General features: G+C 42.6%; 1 protein-coding gene across 9 annotated transcripts in view; it reads right to left on the reverse strand.

The window, feature by feature from the left end:
- The window catches only part of ATP13A3 (ATPase 13A3), a 430,700-nt gene that overhangs the window by 209,449 nt on the left and 194,741 nt on the right, over positions 1–26,510 (reverse strand). For all 9 annotated transcript variants that reach the window (XM_078666249.1, XM_078666244.1, XM_078666250.1 and 6 more), the window contains 7 exons: positions 26,089–26,161; positions 21,533–21,664; positions 21,105–21,284; positions 15,960–16,117; positions 14,691–14,879; positions 12,752–12,813; positions 8,686–8,836 (listed from right to left, as the gene is read on the reverse strand). In XM_078666249.1, the coding sequence (XP_078522375.1) occupies positions 8,686–8,836; positions 12,752–12,813; positions 14,691–14,879; positions 15,960–16,117; positions 21,105–21,284; positions 21,533–21,664; positions 26,089–26,161 (945 nt within the window). The remainder of the gene's footprint in view (positions 1–8,685; positions 8,837–12,751; positions 12,814–14,690; positions 14,880–15,959; positions 16,118–21,104; positions 21,285–21,532; positions 21,665–26,088; positions 26,162–26,510) is intronic.

The following is a 26,510-nucleotide window of genomic DNA, read 5'->3' on the forward strand; positions in this document are numbered from 1 at the left end:
CTCTTGAAAAACAAATAAATCGTGTCTAGATACGAATGCTACCCAGTCATCGTTCCTCAACTTTGAATTGATACTTGCTATATTCCAGGATGAAACTGAGAAGCAACGATCACAGTTAGGAGGAGCCGTAAGGGTTTCTTATAATAAAATCAAACCTACAGGGGGGCTTGGGGCTTCAATCTGTAAATTCTCCCCAATCCATACTTCTTCTGAATCTATTTGGAGATCATCAGACCTAGAGTTAGCATTTACTAACTCTTCGGGTTTGGCTTCCAATGGAGCCCTCTGGAGGAGTTAATCAATATCAGCTAGCCCTCTTAGGGTTTCACATCTGTTCAGGTGGACTACAAGATCCAGGTGTACCTGTTTAAAAATAACCTCCAGCCTATCATTGTACCTATTCACTGCAATAACATCAGGGAAAGGGGGATAAAAAAAAATTCCAAAGACCTGGCCTGAATTTGCCTTGAATCAAATTTGAATTATGCAGACGCCGTAATATAAATCAAAGATGATCAGGGGTCCTAAAGTAAATCACCATGGACACTTTTTTGAATAGTTCACTACGCCAAACGGAGGAAATCAGCGCCAACAACGAGTCAGAGCGGCTTACCGTGTCTCACCTTGTCTCTACCCGGCACCAACCCACATCTCGGCGCACCCGCTTCGCGGGTGCCCCTTCGCCTGCCTGAGGAGGGAGACACATCTGTTGCTGCTAGCGAGGAGTGCAGAGGCTGTAAGGAGGTAAGCGGCACTGGGCGTGTGGCTGCAGCGGGGCTGCGAGCGTGCAGGGACTTCAATTCCCAGAAGTCCCTGCTAGACCGAGGGAGAACTTCCGGTCCGCTCTCCCTGCTGGCCCGCCCCCCGCCCTCCTGAGGCCTCAAAACCCTGCCTGCAGCTAAAGCGAGTGGGACACTTTTTTGAATAGTTCACTACGCCAAACGGAGGAAATCAGCGCCAACAACGAGTCAGAGCGGCTTACCGTGTCTCACCTTGTCTCTACCCGGCACCAACCCACATCTCGGCGCACCCGCTTCGCGGGTGCCCCTTCGCCTGCCTGAGGAGGGAGACACATCTGTTGCTGCTAGCGAGGAGTGCAGAGGCTGTAAGGAGGTAAGCGGCACTGGGCGTGTGGCTGCAGCGGGGCTGCGAGCGTGCAGGGACTTCAATTCCCAGAAGTCCCTGCTAGACCGAGGGAGAACTTCCGGTCCGCTCTCCCTGCTGGCCCGCCCCCCGCCCTCCTGAGGCCTCAAAACCCTGCCTGCAGCTAAAGCGAGTGGGACACTTTTTTGAATAGTTCACTACGCCAAACGGAGGAAATCAGCGCCAACAACGAGTCAGAGCGGCTTACCGTGTCTCACCTTGTCTCTACCCGGCACCAACCCACATCTCGGCGCACCCGCTTCGCGGGTGCCCCTTCGCCTGCCTGAGGAGGGAGACACATCTGTTGCTGCTAGCGAGGAGTGCAGAGGCTGTAAGGAGGTAAGCGGCACTGGGCGTGTGGCTGCAGCGGGGCTGCGAGCGTGCAGGGACTTCAATTCCCAGAAGTCCCTGCTAGACCGAGGGAGAACTTCCGGTCCGCTCTCCCTGCTGGCCCGCCCCCCGCCCTCCTGAGGCCTCAAAACACCTGCCTACTCCCGCAGCGCGGGACGCAGCCCGGGCTAAGACTGGGCAAAGACAGGGCCGTTTTAGGCCGTTAGAGACCGTGTAAGACCGGACCGGGCCACTTCCCTTGGTTTTATCCTTTTGATTCTCAGTAGTATACTTGGACTATTTTATATATTTATTGTAATTTTCCTTCCCCACAATGTCCACACGTGAAACTAGGAGCAAGGCAACCAAGATCCCTAAAAAAGCCACAGGTACTCTAGATGACTTTATCACCAGGACCAGCCTCTCCATTGATAATGAAATTACCAAACTTCAGCACAGAGTATCAACTGAACTTGAATGCGCTAGGAGGCTTTCAATTGAACTTGCGCTTAGAAAAAAATCTTCCCTAGGCAGCATTGCTACATCTAAAACCCCCGAGCACACTTCTGGTCCAAAAACAATCATAGCCGTAGCCGAGGTGCACTCGGTAGTAGAGGAATCAACTCCTCCTAGCAACCACGAACCCCATGGGCCTTCAGCTAGGGCCGAGTTAGGATGCTCACCACAGCTGATACTCTCAAAGGAGAATGTTGAGGTCCTCGAAGATGGGGTGCTCTGTAAGCCACTAGTTGGGTCGATACTAAACACAAGCCCAATTTCCACCAGTCAGTTGCCAGTTGAAACTGAGTCTTTTAAAAACAAATCACCAGCCAAAGTATCATCAAAGCACAAAAGAAAGCGTAAACATCTTACCGCTTTTGCTAGGAAAAAAGCAAAAGTTGTACTTAGTCATAATATCAGGGGTGGAATTTCTAACAGGCCTGCTGTAATATCCGAGATCCCTGTACACGATTCAGCACTAGTAAATGCTGACAACATTAACAATAGTATAGATGGACATATTTCCCTTGATAAATCCGATCACTTAGGTAGTGAGGGGCAAAGAGTCTCCTGTGTCATGGCAGAACCAGATGGTGGAAGAGAAGAATTTTTAAAAATAGTATGGGAGACGCTTAAGAGATTACTTAAACCATTGGAAACCAGGTTAACTGGAATTGAGAACCAGCTTCTCGAGGTTGAGAAAAGTGTTATCACTCTTTCCAGCATAAGTCTCAGCTGCACTGAAGCGCCTAGAGTCACCCAGCAAATACCGGTCCTAGTTCCGACCACATCAAAAGATCCATATATTAGTCCTTTGGATGTGCAGCAAGAAAAGGTGGGGATAGCAAATAACACAAATATTACTCAATTAACTAGCATCAAAACACAATCAAACCCAACCCCCTCAACTTCCACAGCGACAGCTGCTAATATTATTAGCAAACCAATACAGAAAAACCAGGCATATACTAACTTTCCCTTACCTCAAATTCCCCCTCCCTCCCACTCTTCCAATCAGAGCACATTACCTTTAAACAAATCACAACCTAATATTCCTGCTTACCCCTACGATGCAGGCATTCAATCCATGCCTGACAAAATCTTTGCAAATGCCTCCCATAAGTCAAATTACCAGTCCAACCGCACTCGCAATAATTTTAGAGGAGGGTACATAGATTTGCCACCAGACGCTAGTACATTTGTAGTTGTTCTCACAGGGGTGCCAGAACTGGATAGTCAATACGAAGAAAATTTCCAATCGCTAAAAAATAAAGTGATTTTTTGGCTAAATAAATACAAACCCATCCCCAACCACTTAAAAAGTAAGATCCTTATGGTTAGGAGGGTTCCATGGGTAGGGTCAACTGCAAAATCAATCACGGGCGATTGCATTGTCATATCCTTTGAGGAACCCCAGAGTGCTGAACAAATCTGCAATTGGAAATCGTATGGTGTGAATCCCCCTATTGTAGCAAGACCTCTATCATTCTTTTATCCTCCACCAAGACCTATCCATCACGGCCCCAACTGGAATCCTGTCAATCAGCATTTTGACAGTGCTCCAATTTTGGCTAGGTATGGAGATTATAATATGTGGTCTGGTGCTCCAAACTTGGCTGGGCATGGCGATTACAATATGTGGTCTGGCATTTCCACCTTTAATAGATTTAGTTGCCTAGATGCTGTGGATTGACTTGCCACTATGCCTGACTGCATCCATGAATTATATGATGTTTTTTGTAGGGTGAATAAAGGCTATCCCAAACTCAAAAATGTCGCACACTTCCATGATGATAACCAGCCCAACAGGAATATGTTGCATAGGTCTAACCCAGCTCCACAGAAAACGGGACCACTTTATGGGGCTGGAAATATATGCGGCTACATAGCTGAGGGTGGTCGGGATGGGAGGGTAACTTCTGCAGTTAGAGAGAATGTAAAGGTTGCTGAGAAAGACATAACAAAACTGCAAGTAGGCATTCGGAGTAATCAGTGCGTAGTCAATCCCCACTCTGCCACTCAGAGTACTGACCCTTGCTTACTTATCCTATCGTGGAACATTGCAGGTGTTTATAAAAATCTAAAAGACCCTGAGTGGGCAAATTACATTGACACTTGTGATATTTGTCTACTACAAGAGACTTGGGCCTTAGAAGTTCCGCACCGGGTAGGTTACAAAACCTATGGCACTAAGGCAGTTCAGTCTGACAGAGGAAGACCATCAGGGGGTCTATTAATCTGGCTAAAAATCACCTTAGCCATGCAGGCTGAAATTGTGGATACAGGTTCTTTGGATATTTTAGCCCTACGGGTCACCCCATCGTGTGGCAATGAATGGTACATTGTCAATGTTTATAATAGACCGACCAGTCACTCGAAGGTATCAGCAACACTTGAGGCCCTGGAGCTCCTGTTTAAAAATGTAATTGGAGATATCCCTGTCATCCTAGGAGGAGACTTAAATTGTAACTTTGAACCTGTTCTGGGCATTTCTGAAGTGTTCGAGGAAGAGGACGCAGCCTACAATATTCCCCAGCTCGAAACCACCAAATTTGTTAAATATTCAACACTGGCCAGCCAACTTCTGAGACTCTCCGCAGACCACGGCCTTAGAGCAGGCAATGGCCGACTCCCATCTGACCTGCAAAAACAACCAACCTTCTCTAAAGCTAAAAGTAATTTAGACTTTGTACTTGTTTCACTTAGTATTTGGCATTTTATGATAGATCTGAAAATAGTAAGTAGGGGGGAAAGTGATCACTACCCTTTGGAACTTTACATCAACAAGAACATGGTTAGTGATATCACTGAATCTATCGAAGTCACCCTGTGTGAGGATGTCCACGTAAGCAACAACAGGCGCGCAGTGAGATGGCCACGTGTTCTGGCAGATGGCAATGCTTTAGCACTGGTTTACTCTCTTTTCGACCAAACATTTACACATGTAGCTGACTATGCCTTCCTACCGGAACACTTTGATCATTTTATTGACCTACACAAAATCTTCTTTTCCGAATTAAAAGTGCTTTTATCAAAAATGCCAAGAAAGAAGCAGCAAAATCAAAGAGTGGCCAACCACGGAAAGTTATGGTATGACCACTCGTGTAGAACTGCCAAATCAAATCTATTGTTTGCCATTAAAAACAAGACCAAAGAAGAAGTAAAATTTGCAAGATTGGAATACAAACGTACACTGGAAACATCTAAAAAACTTTGGGAGGAATCAATTTGGGCCGAAATGTTAACTGCTGCAAAAACCAATGACAATGTTGGGTTCTGGAGACTAGTGGCCAATGGGGGTCATGCTGGGAGAGTCGTGAAAGATGTATTCCTGGATGAGATGACCTGGGTATCTCACTTTACAAACCTTTACAAACAATACGATAGTGATATCCAATGGAGTTTAAGGTCCCCTCCCCCGATTGAACCGCTCAACTTCACACTGGAAGAGACAGTAAGGGCGATCAATGATCTTAAAAATTCTAAAGCCCCTGGTCCGGACAGAATACCAGGGGATCTTTATAAACATGAAGTTGACGTATGGGCCCCCTACTTGAATCGTTTGTTTAACGCCCTATCTTCAAATTGTAACTTTCCTGACAGCTGGCGGGCAGCGGAGGTTGTGTTAATATTCAAAAAGGGGGATAGAATGACACCCTCCAACTACAGACCAATCAGTCTGATGGACACACTTCAAAAACTATATGCCAAACATCTCCTATTCAGAATCAACGACTGGCTTGAAGCTACGAATATAATCTCCAAATTCCAGGCAGGCTTCCGGAGTAAGACCAGCACAACAGACCAAATTTTTCGCTTCTGTTGTTTGATTTGGAAATATGTCCAGCTCAAAAAAGGTCATCTGTATGTAGCCTTCGTTGACCTGAGGGCTGCATTTGACTTAGTCCCACGCAGCTTACTTTGGAAAACCCTGCAAGAACTTGGGTTGCCGGGATGTCTCCTAGCCCAAATAGTTGAGCTGCATGCTGATAATTTTGCAAACATTAGGTGGGGCGCTAATGGTGAGCTGACTCGCAATATTCCCATTGAACGTGGGGTTCGCCAGGGGTGTGTCCTGGCCCCTACTTTATTCTCCCTGTTCATTAATGATGTCCCTGACTATTTAAATGCTTGTGTCAATGATTCCCCGCAGCTTAATGGTGTAAGGGTGCCTGCGCTGCTTTTTGCAGATGACACCATACTTATATCCCAAACAAAGAAGGGTCTCCAGGCACTCCTTAACTCCTTTAGCTGCTATTGCCAGACAAAGGGCTTGGAAATTAATGCAAATAAAACGAAATGCATGTCATTAAATCCCAGTATACCAGATAGAGGTTTTTTGCTTCTGAATAGCCAAAAACTAGATACTGTGGAGAACTTTTCCTATTTGGGTGTTGTACTTGATTCCAAGCAAAGCTGGAAACCCCAAATTGAGAAAAGTAAAATAACATATGCCCAAAATGTCAAACCAATTCTAAGCAAAATGAACTCTAGTACAAGCAAAAGTGTAACCCCGGTTTTAGAACTTTTTAAATTCAAAACACAATCTGCTGTACTATATGGAGCAGAAATATGGGGCCCATGGGCAAAGAATAGCTTCCAAGTTATGGACAATAAATTCATGCGGGCCTCCGTTAGGGTTCCTATTAGTACACCCCTTTTACCACTCCAACTTGACCTAAACTTTAGGAGAACGGATCATTTAACTATCTTAAGGCCATTACTATATTGGGTTAGGCTTTGGTCTACACCTGAATTGATAGATTATAGGCATGGCCTGCAAGAACTGATGACGCTTGATTCTTTTAACTCCCTGCACTGGCTAGTGCACATTAAAAAATGGCTTATACTCTTGGGCCTACATTCAATGTGGGAGACTCCAGATAAAATGCATACCTCCTCTAAATTAATAGTTAAGCGAGCATTCTGGAATCATATAAGTGGGAAGCTAGTGGATGGAGTTAGTGTTGGTTCCGCAGTCCAGGCTTTTTTACTATTTAAAGACGAGCTGTATTTTGAACCATTCCTGGACGAGATAGAGCCACCCATGGCAAAAACCCTTTTCCTTAAGTTTAGATATGGGATACTTATGCTGAATTACAATACTGAAAGATGGGCACAAAAAAGACTGGGGGCCTTGTCTGTTAAAAATAATAGCTGTCCTATGTGCTCTACTGTCTGTTCCGAGAATGAGGTTCACATGCTCTTCGTTTGTAACGCATATGCGAAACCGAGAAAGAAATGGTTGAAACCAATGTGTAACCTTTTAGGGACTAGGTCCTGTTCATTAGCTTTTAGAATTATGAAAAGCAACTCAACCCAGTTTATCGTATTCAGCTTAAGTAAATTTCTATATTCTGTTTACATAATACGTAAAAAACAAGGATACTGTCTTTGAGTTGGAAAAGTGTATATGTTAATCTAACCCTTGTATTTGTGATATTCTATTACCTAAACCTTTTCTTTCTTCTTTTAAATTTTTTTTTGAAATATAACGCGTGATTTTCCATGTAAAAATGTACTGTGTAAACTATTCCTTGCCCGTATAGCACTTTTTTAAAAATACTGTTATATTAATGATGACTTTTTTATGTATGTATATGACTTTTATGGCCAAAACGGCCGAAATAAAGTTATAAATAAATAAAAAAAATCACCATGCAACCTCCCTCTTGGTTTTCACAGTGGATCACACCCACCCCACTCCTTGCCATAAATGTTATATCATAAATGGGCTAGGGTATCTAACATTCTTCAGACACCACTGAGCAGGTTTATTAATAAGGGGAAAGCAGAGGTAAATAGTCGGGACACAAAGAAGAGAGCACAACTGGGGCAGGTGGAGAAGTACATGTGGGAGACAGCAACATGGAGCGTAGGGGAGTCGGGAGGAGAAGTACACGGGTGAGAGAATGAGTGGCCATGAGAGAGCAAACAGGGTATAGGAAAACTTTTTTGGGGGAGAGAGGATGAAACACAAGAGGAAGCGAGCTGGAAAACACATGCTTTGATGGAGTGAGTAACTAAAACAAAGTGAGCAGTGAAGGAATACAAGTCAGGCACTCCAGAGGATGGCAAAAAAGTTGAGTGGAGAGACAAAAAAGAGATGGCCAAAGAAAGTCATTAAGTAAGAAGCAAGCAAATGAGGGACAATAAAGCCAACCAACAGTACGCAAAGGGTGGACTCTAAGCCCCAGTAACTCCTTGGTAAGCTCACAACCGGTCTTTCGCAACCAGAGAGCTTGAGCTGGGTTATCTTTGTTAAATCCATGACCTCACTATAATTTTTAGCCTTTATATAAAGGGCTTCACCACTGAAAACAGAGTAAGTGACAGAGCGGATACACAAAAAGAAAATAAAGAGTGGAATACCTGTTTAGAGATAAACTTCTTCTTTACAAAAAATAAAGTTCCCAATATCATATGAGCCACGATTATATACCAGTCTTAAACCATATCAAGCCTGTTGGCCCTTGTGTGAATTGGGACACACTCTCAAAACCAGGCTAAAGGCACCACAAAAGAAATATGACAGGCTTAATAACAGCCCAGGGATTTAAATTTGTACGCTGCACTGTTTAATTATTATCTTACACTTTGTGAATACATTCACAGCATCCGAAAAAGGTAATGAAGCTGTTCCCAAAAAAAACAAAGAAATGCAAAGAAATTAGCAGACTCATCAAATATGGAGGAACACACCAAACTTACCCATCCTATTGCTTCAAACATTTTCAAATCGAGAGGATCACCAGAAAGGACTCCTCCAATTTTTGTAAGTGAATGGCAGCATGCCATGCAGGCAACAAACTGAGACTTCACCAGGCTTTCACTGTATGCGTTGTCTTCTGGCAAAAGGAAACTAAAAGAAAAGGAAGGCTAAGATATTGCTTACTTGAGGTGACAGTACCCATAAAGCAATACACAAATTTTTGGTTCTTCGAAAAGAACAATAAAAGACTATGCGCCTGATTTACAAAGATAACTTACACTTTGAGTAAGTTTACACTTTGGATTAAGTTTACTACTTTCAGTATTCAGAAACTCAGAGTGCAAAATACTACAAAAGTGTAAGTTAGATGTCTCCACCACTAGAATAAAGAGAATAAAGCAATTGGCACACACTTGTATCGGTGGGTTAAGTCCCTCCCTTAACCCCTAGTACTCCTCCCCAATGCCATCCCCTTTAGGCGCAGGTCTTCCCCTTTTCCCACCCACTACTCTTTGTCCCTCCCACATTTACTACTAAAATGTATACTTACGTGTGCAGAGACTCTGCAGTTGGGCAAAGAACTTACATTTAGCAGTTTGTTTTGTAATACTACAAAATGTACAACAAAGGAAAGTTTGTGAGCCAGTCTACCTCGATATTATGTCCAAATAATATTCCTATAACCCTCACAACCTTGTCCATATATCAATCTTCAAACACAGACTATTAAGCTCAACCTCATGTTTTCATTCAAAAATCACACATACTTATGCTTAACAGGCCTTGTAGTCTATGGCCTTGCAGCTCACATATCAGACATCAACACTCATTTTCCGAACAAGCCCTCATTACAGAAGTATGACATCCACCTCCTCCCCATCTTTTTTCCATTTTTAGTCACCATGCAACAGCCAATCTAAACCACATAGTGGGGCTATGAAATATAACCCACATGCACCAACAGAACAATTTAAACTCTTCTTCCGGGACCACAAAAAGGTAACTCTGTTGATAATGGTCCTACTGAGACCCTGGTGCCATAAAACTGCCAAAGCCACACACCGGCAGTTCATCATACAACTCAAAGCAAATTTCAATTTAAACAACAATTAATCCAATGTAATAAACCAAGCATTGGCTCCCGACAACACTCTCCCTTATCAGGCATCTTTGATGCCTGCGTGCTATTGTAGATCAATTTGCCAACAGCCCCCAAACTGTCATTCACCATGCCTACTTCTACACCATTTCGTCCTGCATGGAGTTCAACCATGAAGTCATCGAATTGTTCACCTACTTCTTGACTAAAAGTCAACTCACTAAATTGGAGACTTTCAGATCCATCATTAGAGACGTAAAACTGGCCTGGCCCCCATTGAAACATGTATGTCCCCTGTCTGCTTACAACTCAACCTGACCGAACTGCAACTTTCCTTTCTCAACAATTACACCATTTGAATGAACGTCTGAACATGACCCTCAGCTTTGCCCTCAGTAAATGCTTGGGTTTTCTCATGTGCCACACATGTTCAAAGAATGCATCAACATGAATGGCCAAAGTACCTCGTGAATACAATTAAAACTCAATTCAGAGGGACTGTACTCGAATCCTCTTGCAGCACACTGACAGACAAAATGCCCTATTCACCCGTCTTTTTGAAAGAAGACTTCTTTGCAGAGGTCTGCTTTATTAAAGAACAGAAGAAAACTTACCTAATCACTCCCATCCAGAAAGAACTCTACAGCCCCCCTATCCAGCAACCAAACTGAGTCTTACCAAAGAACTTATCCAACAAGCTCTTCTCTTTTTGCCACTCTACAATCAACAGGAGCTCTGCCTTATCCAGACTCAGATATGTAAACAAGTCTTTCAAGTGTACACCTCTACTCGGCTCTGAAAGGAACTGCCATTGTTTCTCAGACTGTCCTTCACCCAGCAGTTCAGGAATATGATTAAAGGGCACTTGGTCAGACTATTTCTCCCTCGAAATGTGGGGATTTCCCTCTTGGGCCCACTTTGGTTCTCCCTTAGTTGCACGTATTAGCGGTCTTAGGCTGCTTCTGCTTTTTACAGCCACACATGATGCATTTTTTTTGGTGACATTATTTTAGAAATATGCCGTACATATTATTTGTTATTCAGTGACTTCTTGGGATTCAGTATGTACAACTCATACACAGTCGAACAACATAGTGTACTGTTTTCTTGTGCCTGGTAGGCAACATCTCTCTTTTTTGGCATAACGGGTTGCACAGCAGCAGCTTTCTAACACAGTATTTATCATATGAACCCTATCTCACCCCCTTGGGGGCCAGAAAGGAGAATTTCAGCAGAGAGAATGGTCCTGGAACGGAGGCAGCAGCCTTGCGTAAACGGAGTTTAGACCTATGATGCAGACCCCTTAACAACACTCACCAAGTATGGGGTCTGTTGCCAATCCCAGAGATCACTAATATACCCCTGTGCTCATATAGTGAGGGTAGGCCTACATAGATATAAAAGGTGCCATGGTTGGGTTGTTCATTGTATACAGCCTGCTATTACTGTTGATTACATTGCTTAGTTGTATTTGTTTACTCATCGCAGCACACTTGCTTCAAAATAGACCAATATAGTTTCAATACATTTATTGGAAACTTTCTTCGTGCCTTGCAGGAGTGAGAAACAAAAAGTGATGATCTGTTTCCACAGTTCCCTTGCGGATTAGAGGATCACGGTTCTAACTTTGCTGAAATCACCTGCTACTTTGGATGGAAAGGTTAAGAGTTCCAGTGAAGTACTGTGAGCTAGTCTGATTTAGGCCTATAGGTACTGATGTGATATAGAGACTCCGTCCCTACATTCTGACATCCTGTTCTCCGAAGGCACAGTTCTACCTTCAAGCAAAACCCAAGCAACAGAAACATCGAAACCCAACTCTTCTGCCAGAATGCCCTGTGACCATAATTAATTCTACTCCACTTCCCCCCAATTTCCCAGGTGCAATGCAAAAGGTTATTGAAAAATCAAATGAAATTGTACTGAATGTAGACTTCTCTCAGCTCTGTCTTCACACCTCCAATATCTATCCTTTGTACATTTTACTGCACGTTACTGCCACCATCCACGACAAGAATTGTGCTTTAAAAATACCTTTGAAATCCTAGTCTAAACCTCACCTAGTCGCCCTCAGTCGGTTTAAGAAATCCTGATTGACCGTGGCCCTAGGTGCACAAAGCATGGGTCACAAAACAAGTGGCACATTCAGGACTAATTTATTAGCATCATGAATCATACTATTGAGGGCTCTTTAATGTTGATGCAAGTTTCTAAACATAGCTAAGAGACCAGCAAAATACTATTAACAATACAACATATGCCGTGTAATTTCAGTAATTTTGTTTAATAAAGTGGTCTGTTTTATTAAAAAGACTTTCCTAGGATTTTCTCTTTCTACTGCTTGATGCATGTTTATGTAACTGCATAATTCCTTGTTTTAGCAGCGTGTAGGGATTACGGAGGATGGCAAGCACAACAAAGAAAGAAATGAGAGGTGTTTTATAGAGCGCTCTGCTGAAAGTGGATAATTTATATAGACATTGCATTTAACAAGGATCAATCAATCAATCAAAGCATTTATATAGCGCACTACTCACCCGGAGGGTCTCAAGGAGACTGCGATCATCAATATCAGGTTGGTAAAAAATACACATAGGAAACGGAGTTATATTGTACAAGGATATTGTGAATGATGCCCATAAGAGTCTAAATTGTCAGAGGCTTTTTAGAGTGTAGTTGATATGCCAATAATATTGTGTATTATACCGGATGTATACAGACTGTCTTTCTGACGTCTACAATGGATGACAGACAAAGTAATGAGCATTTTAACCCTGAAAACACACAAATTGATGTGTGATTAACTGAAGTGGATGAGCAAAGAAGATGCAAAAAGACCTATTATCTCAGCTTAGAGATAGCACAAAATATTTGTAGGTTATCATGCCAACCTTTCCTAGGCACCTGCAAAAACTACACACCACCAGCCATTTTTTCGTTTTCTGCAAATAAATCATTTTTCTTACTGTGCATTTTCTACTCTTTGGATGCCCCAGAGATCCAATCCATCTTCCGTTAGTGTACCAGTCTATGGAAAGGAGAAAGTGTGGTCAACAACTCCATTTCACAACCGCAAACATCTTGCTATAAATTGAGCAAAACAGGTCTGCACTTTTTAAATTAACTGGCCAGAAAGCCTGGAAGGCAGTATCTAACAATTAGTTAAGAGACAAGAACAGAACTGAGAAAGTCAACTGTACACAGCGAGGGTGGAAAACTGTAGAAAAGGGAGGGAGAAGGAGAAAAGACAATAAGAAAATAAAAAGAAAGAATAAGAAAGTAAAACATGATTGAATGTGATAGAAAAAGAATGAGTAATGGAAAGAGTAAGAGAAGGAAAAAATGTGCCCGTACCGAGGCAAGCAATTGGAACAAACTGCTAAGCACAGAGCAGTACCTGAGGAGGAAAGAATGTGGTGGAAGAGACATAGGTCTACCCTTATGTTCCAACAAGTAGAACTGATTTCTGGTAGCACAAAACAATGATTTAGCCGCTATCATACATTCCCCAGAGATCTACTGCATGCTGAGAACACTCCTTGGAGTGTTATTCAGGGGCAGTCTCTCTACTGGGGCATGGGAGCATTGCCCCCCCTTCCCGGTGTCTAGTACTGGCATTAAGTATAAAATGAATAGGTTTTTATTTTGTCTGCACAGGTGCTGCTCTGCTCGTTTTCAGCCACTCTGTGAGGGTTTGGGCGGGGCTTAAGGACTACAGGCTGAGCAGAGAAGCAGACATGTCTTGAATTTGAATTGCGCATGTCAAGTTGGACAGGTACCTTTCCGTGTCCAGCCGGACATGCGCACGTGAGGCCTCTTCCTACCTGCACATGTTCATGAGCCAGGGAACAACAACCGACGCCCCCTGTCTTCGAAAGAGGGTATGACTAGCCTGTCCCTGCCAATGCAGGTGGTCCTCTCACGCTGTTTACTAGCACAGATCGCAAGGGAGCAGCAAGAGTCTGGATTGGCTGAAGAGCAAACGGAGACATGCTGGGCATTTAGTCCCCGCACATAGAAAGCAGTGCGGGCTGAGAGGTCAGGAGATTATGACCAATCACTGTATGGCATTATTTTGAAATCATGCAGTTATTGGCCATTTTCTTTCTGTCCCGCCTCACTTCCCTTTGTGCTAAGCGCAAGAATGGAAGGGTGAGACAGAACAGTGCGTTTTCGGCACAGGTTTCTATACTTGGAGCGGAGGCCTACCTTTTCAAGAAGTCCGCTCTGAATCCAGGCTCGCTGGCCATCAGCATATTTCCAATGTACCAGCCATTGATTTGTCACTCAAATTGATTAAAAAATAAATCCGGTCTGCATGCTCAGAATACTGGGAAGACGTGGCAGTTGAATTTTGTTTTTTCTTCCGATGGTAGCTCAATAGCACCATTAAAGCCTCCTAAAATATGTGTAACATTATAGTTTGTGTCATTTGTTTGTTGTTAGCAGTTGTTGTTGTATTTTAACAGGGTACCTGCCTCTTTATTCCTATTTTTCATTGAGAGAGCACCTTTACATTTTCTTAGAATACTTAATTACGTGTTCATTCAGAACTTAATTTTGCGTTACTGGTGCTTATGGTTTATTAATGTAGTCTTATTTTATTTTACCTTTGTCATGTGGTCACTACCTTTGTATAGTGCTGTACATAAGAACTCGGTTACAAAGAGTGTAGGAGAAAACACAGGCAATAGATGGAGGAAGAAATAAGGCAGGATGAATTACAATGTGGGTGGAAGCGAGCTCTACAGAGAGCAAGGGGAGACTGGTAAACAAGGGAGAAAGAGACCAGAATGCCAACAGAATGGCAAAAGAGGACAGAGGAGAATAACATGATAAATGGCTTGGGATCTCCATCAAGGCAGATGTCAATGCTTAAAGGATGCATATCAGAAGATTCTTGACCTTATCGAAGCATACTAGGTTCAGCTGTCCACAGATGTTGATCCTCTGAGGGCTGATACAGAAGATGCCGATATTTTTCAATCGCCTCTGTGCGTACACAATGCCAGCAGTCATCGCTGCTGGGAGGGCTGGCGGCACTGTTATGGTTATGATATCAAGAGACTCAATGATGATGATATAAGCTGGAACCTATGGCAGAAGGAAAATATAAGTCAGTTTCTTTAAAAAATAAATTAATTTAAAAAACTACTAAATATGTTTTAGTCAGGACACTGGCTTCAGTGACATATCCAGAGCAAGGCGAGTGAATAGTTAAATGCTCACAGAATCTTATTTTAGATTTTCAGAAACAAAAAGGAGACTTCAGTGCTCACAGCAGTTGGTGGACAAGCAGCACTGAAAACCACTTTAGCCATCACAAAGTAATGTTTTCAACAGATTCTTGTTCCTCTGCCACCCAGATCTTTCACCAGTAATTAACTCAAGTGGCAGGATATTAGAGATTATTTGTTGGTTTGAAACAGCTACCCAACATTACATAACACTGCCTCATGCAAGTGCCAAGAGAACCTTGCTTGGCCACCAACAGTCTCAAAGAGTCCAGTTGAACCCTCAGATCCCTTAACAGCTGTAGCAGCTACCCCAACAGATATCACATACACATAACAGACCCTCAGAGAGCCACAAAAGGACTGTAAATCCCCACACAGATGTTCCCACAGCAAAATGAGACCCTCTCATGACCTTTAACAGACACAAACGCAGATCACAAAAGGTTACCTTCTAACCAGCTGACCACTCCTTTGGCTGGTCAAAGAGCCCCATAGAACAAGCAGACCTATACCTTTAGTTAGACACTAAACATCTCTGTCTACATTTGCAATTTTAAAGTACCTCTTATTATATGTTGCAAACCCAACATGACAAATCAGCAGGCTCACTGCCATCTATTTAAAGCAAGTGCCTGTGCTACAAAAGTATCATGCAGCTTTCCAATGAGGTATGTGTCAGCAGAGGACGTCAAACTTCTGTGCACCGTTTGAGTGTCTGAGCCCCTTCAGGATGTACAAGACAAGAAAGTACTTAGCAATTTGTGCTCTACACAAATATGTCTTATGGTGGTGTCTCTTCCCCAGGATTTCCGAAACTGACAATCTGGAAAATGACAATCCTATTTTATTAACAGAAGAGATTTAGTAGTCAATGACTGGTGACTTGGGCACAATGTAGGAGAATACAGTTACATTAAGTGAAAAGGCAAAAACATACCTTATTTAGTATGCTGTTAACAATTGTGTACAGAAATCCAATGCATGCCACAAATACAAGGCAGAGAAGGAAAAGGTAGGCGTCTCTGTACAGCTTGAAGTCTGTTGGTTTTGGATACAGGATGGACCGCACAAGCTCGCCTTTTGAAGTGCTAAAACCTAATAAAAATATTACAATTTTAATTGTGTGACCTGCAATTTCAACCACTCTGCATAGTTTAGAGTGCCATCTGTCTCTTATATTTCCAGAAACTGTATGAAGCGCTATTGAATTCAAATACAATATAACTGGCAGTTACTAAATCAAATATACTAACAACTGAATTTCATACAAGTGAGATGTGCCCCTTGCATACAAAAGAAGCCACTTTAGAATAGCATCCTACTTTTTTTTTTATTATTTAAACGAAAAAACCTATATTCAGGAGATATTGACATCATAACATAATAAAAGACACTGCACTCTATGAAAATGAACCAACATTAATCAGTCAGAATAATGACGTTTAAAGAACACTCCGAAAGCAGCTTGGTAAAAGTCAAGCTAGAATAATCTTCGTGTCCTGTAGTGCTTCTAAACCTACCCTTAGTATGAACCCTCAGATGCCTCACAGCACCAATCTGTTGAGAGATTCTGGCACAGGGATTTGAGGCCCACCACACCAGCATCTTTCACTTCATGACCTTTTCTATTGGCGAATGATGGGCACCAGCACCAAAATCACTGCTACGCATGAGGCTTTTGTGGAAGATACCAAGGCTTTGTGCACTCAGGCGTGGTATGCACAGTCATCTGGCCAGTACCTAGTGGTGTTGGTACTGTAATGATTTGGTTTTGGATAAAGCCACAACTGAAGCCACTGTGGTGGTGTCTAAAGCAGAATTGAACTTGGTACCTGAATGGCTGTGGTGTCTAAAGAATGAGTGTAAGAGACTGGAGTGGCAAAGGGTGCCAGAGCACCAAACACTAAGGTTTGCTGGAAAGCTAGCTTGCTGCTTAGGGCTAGCCGCACCCATTATATTTGGCACCTTGGTGCTTTTTAAAACGCAGCATAGAATTCCATTTCAACGCTCAACACCTCGCCTTTGTGTAGGAACCATGATCATAACTTTTGGCCAAGAGCTTGGTTTCCTGTTCCCATGTATCATTTGGGTGCCTCTTTTGACACAGTGAACTAAATCCTCTCTTTCTAATTGTAGAATGTGAACAGATGAAGGCTCTTAAAAAAAACAAGTGTCTATTGGAAGAAAAGAAAATTGGACTCTGAGCACCATCTTGTTTTGATGGATAAACATCTTAATCCTCACACACTCTCCAAGCAGAAGTAGCAGAATTAATTTCCAAAGAGCGAGCTTCAACTCAAAGACACAATGATATGCCAAAAATGCAGATAAAGTGCCTTGAAAGCATCAGCTTTATATAACAAATAGGAGGAGGATCTCCTAACATTTTGCCTTCTCTTGCTTCAGTTACATATTGTCAAAAGACATATTGACATATTGTCAAAAGACTGATCGTCTGAATCATAAAATGCTTAGCTCGGTCTTGTTCCCTCAGCATCAGAGAGCAAAGGTTCCAGGCTTTTCCTTCAAACCTTCTGGTGCAACAGAGGGAGCGTACTGATCGACATCAACAGGCCAAGTATGCATAATACAGTTGTCCATATATTTTGTTTAAGTGCATATAGTATGAACATTTCTAACAAATAGTTAAGGTGCGAGTGTTTGCAGTCTACAATCATGATGGGATGGAAACTCTTCAATAAAACTCCCCAAAGTTGACACATACATGTCTTTATCCAAGATGTGTGCAACATAGCTGCAGTAGCGCACAATCCATGCCAGATTTTTAGATTAACCACTGCTAAAATTATTTCCATTGACTTTAACGGATTGTAAGTGTATTTTATGCAGAAAACGTGAAAGTCTGGACTTCCTTAAAGTACACTGGACATAGCTGGTTTGTATCAAAACAAGTCTAATCTCTTAAATAAAACTGCCTAATCCCATCATAGCAATTATACCACATAAGACTAAGTGCATTTATCAAAGGTCACCGATCTCGAAGGTGACCTTGCAATAAATTGTCAAACATTTTGAGCTTACAGCCAACAGCAAAATGCTTTGGAATTTTCTTTTAGAAAATAATAAAAGAAATTGAAAGTGTGGTATATGGCTCCATCATGTTGATGTGGTGTACAGCACACTTTCAATACATTGACAGGAACCACAATGACGGTGGTTCCTGCCAATGTAAGAGGTGTCCGCTGGAGCACCAGACATCTCTAAATTTGGTGCGCAGTTATACCGTCATGGCCGTAGAATATAATGCTCTGTCGCCCTAGGTAACCGCACTCTATATCAGGTCTTTAGACTAAACTAAGCAGTCATAAATTACACTATTTACGCCAATGCTTCATAAGGGTTACAGTAATAATGATTTTTTTTAAAAGAAAAATTAATAATCACTAGAAGATTAATTTAAATTATGCCTCTTTTACATGGAATATAAATTTCAGTGGTGACAAGTTCCAAATGCGAGACATGATCGGTTCTGAATTAGCATGATCAGGAAAGCTTCAGGGAAGGATTGCTGATGTGAATGTAAACAAAAAAGCGACGAGACCATGGAATAGGGATTTGCAATTTAGCTGATACCAAATTGGTATTAAGAAAAACGAAATCTAGAGAATTGTTGAGCCCTAGTTATGATTGACTATACGAACAGACTATACGAACACCTTTGATGTAGTTCATTGACCATTTATGTTTCACTTGATGGAACTTCGGCCAGCTTTTTAAATGGTATGTAGAAATCCTATATACCAAACGAGGGGCAAAGATCAGAGTCAATGGTTTCATATGCCCCCTTTGATATACAACGTGGCCTGCAATAAGGGTGACCCCAGCCCCTCACTCCTTCTCTGTGTGTGTTTATCATAGAACCACTCGCTGGATCTAGCAGGACTCACTTATGTGTGGAATAAAGTGGGATATACAGCAGGAAGATCGAATATCTCTTTATGCGGATGTTAGCCTAACTCTCTATTCAGAACCCCAAAGCCTCTGTACCCAGATGGCTACAGATGTTACGGATCTATGGGGGTGTGTGTGTGGGGGGACCCGGATTGACAGCAAACGGGAACAAATCTATATATATGTACCAAGTATGGGAGACCATAGTGGACTAGAGACAATGGACAACTTACTAGTGGGCCACTTTCAATATTCAGGCATTCAAATCGCCCTGATGTAATGAAAAGCAGATAACTAAATATAGACCCCCTTTTTACCAGGGCACAGTAAGCCACAGATTCGCGGAGCTCACTCCCTCTTAGCATTGACGGTCGCTGCCCATTGTTTGAAATTATTTCTATTCCTAATTTATTGAACAAATTTCAAAACGTACTCACTGCTACACTCCATAAATCACTTTTATCATGTTTCAGGGCAGAGAAACAACCTGAGTTGCATTTAGGAAGCGTGTATTATTTCGGCATGACAGGGGAGCATGAACTGGCAGACACCAAGCTTTATTAGTGGTCCTGTCAAACTGTGCCTAGCAACGACTGGCTGGTTTGGGACCACACTGACCCATGTGTTCACTTAGAACTGGAATGCTCTATATATGCATGGCGTGCCTCATTTGGTATATAGTCCAACTAAATTTCAAAACCATTCCCCCGAAGCATGTTTGTGTTTCGAAGCAGAGGGTTTCGCCTCCGAACCAGATTTGTCCTTGGAGCCCGATGATTTCGGATCCGAAGGTAATTTCGTCCGACTCGGTCCCGAACAGGAAGGATTGACAGTTTGTTTCGGTGCAGAGGCGGGGCGTCAGAAACATGGTCTCAGTGCCGACCTTGGCCAGAAGACAGAGGTGGTGCCGTAGCCTTATGAGCTTTGGAAGAGGATTTAGGGGGCAAGAGGTATTCGGTACTCCTTTCACCCTGTCCCGGAGGCACATCTTTGGACTCTAGATGGATCTCGAGCTCTGAGTCGGACTCTGGAACGGAGAGGTACTCTTCTTTTGTGGCCGACCCTTCAGTCTCTTCTTGGTCGGATTTTCCCCCGAAGATATCCAGAGTGGGTTGGATGCTTTGGCATTGCATCTCTCGTCGTCAAGCCCGACAAACGCGTAGAGTCTTCCTGGACCGAAACGACTTACAAGAGTTGTGGTCTTCCTCCATGTGCTCCAGAGAGAGGCGCATGTTACAGACTTGATGTAGGTCAGTGCGAAGATATTTGGCGTAGCACAGAAGACAGAATTGGACCGGAGTCCGTTCCATCGGCAGAAGGCTGGACCGACACGGCTAGGCCCGACAGCCACCCGCCAGGTTTTCAATCGAAAATGGAGAGTTTGTGAGCGATTTGTTATGCAGAGAACAGGGAAACGCATACGGGAACAATACAGTCGAGGGTAGAGTGGATTGGGCACCGAGGGGGACACAAAGAACGTTTTTTGAACCGGAACGCAGCAATATACGTCGGAACTCGATGGCGGAAAAAAACAATCTAACATTGGAGACGATGCCCATGCGCACTATCACCGAAAGGAGGAGTCACCTTACCTCGTAACTGGAAAGACTTCTTCGCAGAAAAACAACTTGCAGACATCCAGACCCAACACTAGATGGCAGGAGTATGAAAAGCATGTGTATTTACAGCAAGCATACTTGCCTCGAACCAGATGTTTTCTATTTCAATAAGATTGTTACAATGAATGAAAATCTCAATGGATGGCTCTACCTGGTCTGAATATATTAATAAATGTTCAATAATTCTTAACACTGTACTACATTAACTTTACAACTACTTTTGTTTACCCCTTAGTACTCTGTGCACATTTTACATAATTGACACACTAAACAAACTTTCAATAGAGACTTGTGTTGTGTGTCATACACTCCGTATATTTTTAATTAGAGAATGTTTTTAGTGCCGTCTCTTGATGAGGATTCCAGCCAGTGATGGTAGATTCTGTGGTAGTCACCAAGGGAATCGTGGACTATTTTTCCTCATCAAATTAACAAATAATACAGCACACTCCCTGAGCCTCTTCTATGGCAACTGTTTACAATTATCTCGAATATTAATTATTAAAATGCAAAAGGGCAAACATTTTCAATTGAGAAATAAACTGTGCTACCTGTTCTCACAACGAGCGCCTTGACAAGTTCTCCAGTATAAAAGCGGGTCTGAATGACATTTGTTCCACAAAACAAAGTGTGCCGTTTATGAACTTCCGGGTTGTATACTTCATCTTCTTCCGCTTTGGATTCGTTAGAAGGGTTCGGCAAATTTGTCTTTGTTACTGGAACACTTTCACCTTAGTTAGAAATAACAAACATTAAAAGGATGGATGGCACAAAACCCATGTTAAATGCAGACAGCACAATCCAGATGAAATATTGTCAGCGATCAAAATCTGAATTTCCTGTTTGCAAGCTCGCTTTTAGTATTCAAAAAGCAAATTCCCCACCAGCTCAGTCAAAGGCATAATTTCAGTAAGAATACACTCCGAGAAGGACACTAAGAAATGGTCATGTTATGCTGAAGAACATGTCATTACTGTACCTGTTAGCATACTTTCATTTACAATACAAGTTCCACTGATGAGGACAGCATCACAGGGCATTATGGTTCCATTTGCTGGGATTATAATGAGATCACCTGGTACCAGATCTGTAGAGAGGATCTCTTCAACCTCTGTGTGATAAAAAGATGGTATATAATTTGTAACTGAACGTTATCAGACACAAAGAACAGTACAAAAGAAACCTGTTCTGTGGAGTGAATCATCAACAATTGAGGAAAGGTATTGCAAAACATCTCTTCCGAATCTGAATGATTAACCCAGTGCTCGAATGAAGTTCAGAGACACTTCAAAAGAAGAAAAGGTGTATAATAAAATATAAAATACAGCGAACTCCAAATTATGATGGCGTTATTCAATTGCAAATTAAGATTAAACTACAATGCATAACATTTATTTCAGATGTTGTGCACATAAGGGTATGAAAAACTATAAGAAGGATTTTGTTTTCTTAATCTATTGGCAATGCAGAAAAATATCTGCGACAATGATTTTGGTATGGAACATCTACTTAAGTGAAATCAATGAAAATATTTAAAATCTTAAGCACTGATGCAACTCAAGAACGGAGGTAAATAGCATGCATACTTAATTGATCGTGTAACCTCGCGCATTAGAATCTATATACTGCAAGTCCTACAGCATTTTCCGCCACTTATGAACAGGATACCCTCCACGTACACCAGTCATATAAAAAAAGTTAGATATGTACGTAACATACTCTATCTAGCTACAGATTCCTCACCTTTTGAAAATCGCCCCGGTGCAGGCTGCAACTGGACTCCTTATGTATTTTTTTCCTTGACAATAGTTCTTCCTGCTGCACATAAGCGCCGGTAGCAATGCCATGGTGACATCAGTGGAGCCATAAAGCACCTTCCCTCTCCCCGTTTCTCTGTTTCTCCTCCATTTTCTTCCATGGCAACAAGATGGTAGAATGAGAGTGGCATTTGCAACGGAATGGTGTAGTGTAATAAATACCACGAACCTTCTTAAGGCGTCTATGTACAGTCTAAAAACATTAGGACCTTATGAAATAGCCTACGACTATCCTTCAAGATTGGGAGGAGGCTATTGGTGTGCAACCTAAAGGTGGAGAAAGTATCCACTAACAAGACAGTTTTTGAAGGAAAGTATTTTTTCTTGTGACCTGCGATTTTTCACCCTCTGAGTAGATGTCGGAGGAGAGGGGTAAAAGGATTGAAGGGTGATTGACTGACCCAGATAGAATGGGGGTCACAACCTTGGTTAGGAAAGCAGCATGGATTCGAAGGATTAACTTGTTGGGGAAAAACCATTCCATTGTCCAATTCCGCCAAGGATGAAAGAAGGAAAAACAAAAAGAGGAAGCACTGGGATTCCACTAGGAGACGATGGAGGTCGAAGGGTTATTTACAACCACACAGGTTTCTTCTGGCACGAGCTTGAACTAATGCAGAATATTCCTGCTCTGAAGGCCACTTCTGAGCTCTTGATGCTGGCTCCGTTGCCACCTCCACCACGCACGCCCTCGGTGGCACCGATATCAGGGACTAACTGAGACCTTTTCCTCCAAGCGATGGTGGAAAGGTTTTGGTGGGTTTTGAATTTCTCTGGAGTGTTGTTGCGCCCCTTAGGACAGTTCAGAGTTCTGCTTGGTGTTCTTGCGGACGAGTCCTCCCACAGCTCAGAGCGTCCTCATAGTTTAACGAGGGCCTCATTTGGTGCCATCCATGATTCCATTGGGCCCAGTCAAGACACTACAATGCAGGAGGGAGGATAAGAGGCTTCTTGAGCTCGAAGTGCAGGGAGGATCTTGCTGGTACAAGTCAATGTCACTAAAACACCATGGACAATGTTTGTAGAATAGGCTCTGATTCCCTGCAGCTTTCAAAGGGGTATCATGACACAGATGTCATCAAGTCAGTAGCTTTTATTTTATTTCCTCCCTCTTCTCATATCGGAGTCAGTCGTTTTTCCTGCTCTGCAGAATGCTAGTGGGCTTGATACCTCACTATACATAGATATTGATCCACCTCAGGACCTGCTCCAATAAAAATAACGGAGTTCCACACAGTTCTTAAAAAGGCTGCGAAGGTGCTTGAGTTGCCCCCCACCCTTCTGTAGAACTCAGATCCATAATCCTCACTGGTGTTCTCCAGTCCACCACTGCCTCAGCTGAGCCATTACTGCAGTTTTAATGAGGCCCTCCTAGAAAGATGGCGGTTGAGGCAGACCACAGCCCCAGCGGTGAACCATAATGTGGCTAGGCACTGCAGACCAGCAACAGGGACCCAGCATTAGTTTTGATCCACCATTTGCTGGAGTCTTTGAGTACGAGCATCGTCCTCCACCAAACTCAACCCAGAATCCTTTTCTATCTACCCACCTTACAGAAGTCCAAAGAAGTGGAAGAGGTGATGAAGAAAGTGTTCTCGATGTGTAGCCCTGCTTTAGGATCAATCAAGCCATCTGCCTACTTAGCAGCTAAGCCCATCCTTTGTAGGACATGGTAGCAGTGATTGTCCCAAACATCCCTAATCACTTGTAGATCACTCCGCAGATGTCATCTGAGTGGGTCTGGGCACAGGCGACCCGATGTACAGAGCAATGGGTCAATGGCCGTTTCATCACTCCTCATTCACCTCTACAGGCTTCTCTGCAATGTTCAGGCCATACTCATGGACATGGCAGTTAACATGGGACATCTCTTTGGAGACCAGGCAGATGCCTATTGGTATGCTTTTAAATCTGGGAAGACTATGGCCCACTCTCGAGAGCTTCAGCCTCCGGCAAAGGACTTTCGACAGTTTCTAAAGTTTCGGGGCCTCTCCAATGGATGTAGTACAGACCGCACCCCTGCTGCAAAAGGGAGCAGTGTAGTTGGTGCCAGAGCAAGAAATTAGAGAGGATGTGCTACTCTTCGCACTTCCTGGATCCAAAGAGCTACAGTGGTCTTCATCTGATCCCACACCGGAGACTCTAGGACTTACCTGCACAAATTAAAGTGCAAGGTGGTGTCCTTTCCTCAAGTGTTTTTTTACTCTGAAAGCAGTTCTCCTCCACCCATGGCCACAGGGGTGATGGATGCATCTACCCTTGTGTGGGTGAGATCATAAGAGAAGGAGGTACTACAGATGAATCTGCTCTAACTGTAATCAGTTTGGCTGGCGCTCAAGGCCTTTCTCCCTTCCCTTTGCAGTACATCCATCCAGATTTCGACAGACCACCACAGTGCAGAGGCAGTATATATCACTCTGTCTGCTTCCCCGTCATACCACTAAGACTGTGTTCTCTGGAATGTTGACAGTTTTGTTGCTTGGTAAGCTGAGAACAATGTGGATACCTTAAAGGCCCATTTGTCCAACGTCCTCAGGTTTGCATTATCAATAGTTCAGTATAGTTGAGCTATTGGGACTGGCATAGGATACCTAGCAGCTTTGTCAGCCTTGAAGACCACCCATCCCTATTTTAAGTCGCTCATTGTTATGCGTTCTTTAAAGTTCTGGCAAAGACTTTTCCTCCTACTCCATTTTTCATAGGATCTTAATTTGGTTTTGACTTTTTCCATGTTTGTTAAAGCCCACTCACACTTGCCAGTTGAGGTTATTAATTATTAAGCCTGTTTTTCTAGTTGCCATTAATTCAGTGAGCCTGCTCAGCGAGCTACCAGCGCTAAGTGTCTGTCCTCCTTTCACCTCGACCGCATTTGAGCCCAACAATCATCCAAGGCATCCAAGGCATTAGTCAAAAAGAGTTGGAGCTGATTTGTTTGATTGTCTTGGGATTCATGCTAACACACTGGTCTCATGATCTGGAGCCATGGGAAACAACCCAGGCACCAAAAACAGATGTCAGTGATTGGCATCCGATAGTCCCACTTGCAACAGGGTTTAAACCTTGCTTTTTTTATGCGGTGGGAGACATAGCCTTAACGCCCTGGAGCAGTTTCCACAAAAAAGACTTTTAGAGAGCAAACATTTACCTCAAGCCTGAGGAGGGAAGCTCTGGACCCGCTTCTAAAGGTGTGGAAAAAAATGAATAATACCAGGGCACCAGATGGGCTTTATATAGCTGCTCTGACATTGCAACAGCTTTACCCCATGTGATTAGTTGAAGACCCTGCCTTCTATCAGCGCAGGTGAGCTATGTCAGAAGTTTCCACATCCAATTGGGATATTCAAGAGCTGAGGAATCTGCAGCTAGGAGTATCCATTATAATCACATATGCAATGTTGAACAACTTATACATATGCATACAAACCTGGCCTTTGTGGAAAACAATACTGTTTCACACAACTATATTGTGGTAATGTAAACTTCCAGCCAAAGAGTGTGAATTGCACGGGGTTAAGCTTACTCATCCACAGGAATAAATAAATATAAAGACGTGTTTTTGGACCCCAAACAATATCTCCTGGGCATCAGATGAAAAAAGCTCCACACCTCTGCCAGTTCATACACAAATAACTAAAAGCTGATACAAGATAAGAGAAGTAGAACATGCTATAATTTACAGAACATTTTGAAAGGTTTTAAGCATTGCATTGTAACTTACCATCCTCTGTTCTGCAGACGGAGACTCTCACAATACTGTGAGCAGCTACCATATCATGTAACATAATATATTGCTAAATAGAAAAAAGGAAAATTGATTTGTTTAAAATAAAAAACCTGACACAGTAGAAACTAAACTGAACAGCAGCTTAAATGAATAGCATCATTTCTGATTAAGAAAATGCATCTACCATTACTATTAATGAAGTAGAAAGGGCAGAGAAAAGAAGTGAAATGTAAAAGCAGTCCGAATTTATTTTAAGAAAACAGAGAAAAGAACGTGTAAGAAATGTAATGGATAGGAAGCAAGGTGAATGGAAGAGGAAATTAACATGAAGCTAGCAACAATGTGCACAAAATGGGAATCCAGATTTTCAGGAAAAACCTTCAGAAGTGCTGAAAAGCAAATTATATTTTATTGTT

This window comes from Lissotriton helveticus, chromosome 11, assembly GCF_964261635.1.
Source record: "Lissotriton helveticus chromosome 11, aLisHel1.1, whole genome shotgun sequence".
NCBI lineage: Eukaryota > Metazoa > Chordata > Amphibia > Caudata > Salamandridae > Lissotriton > Lissotriton helveticus.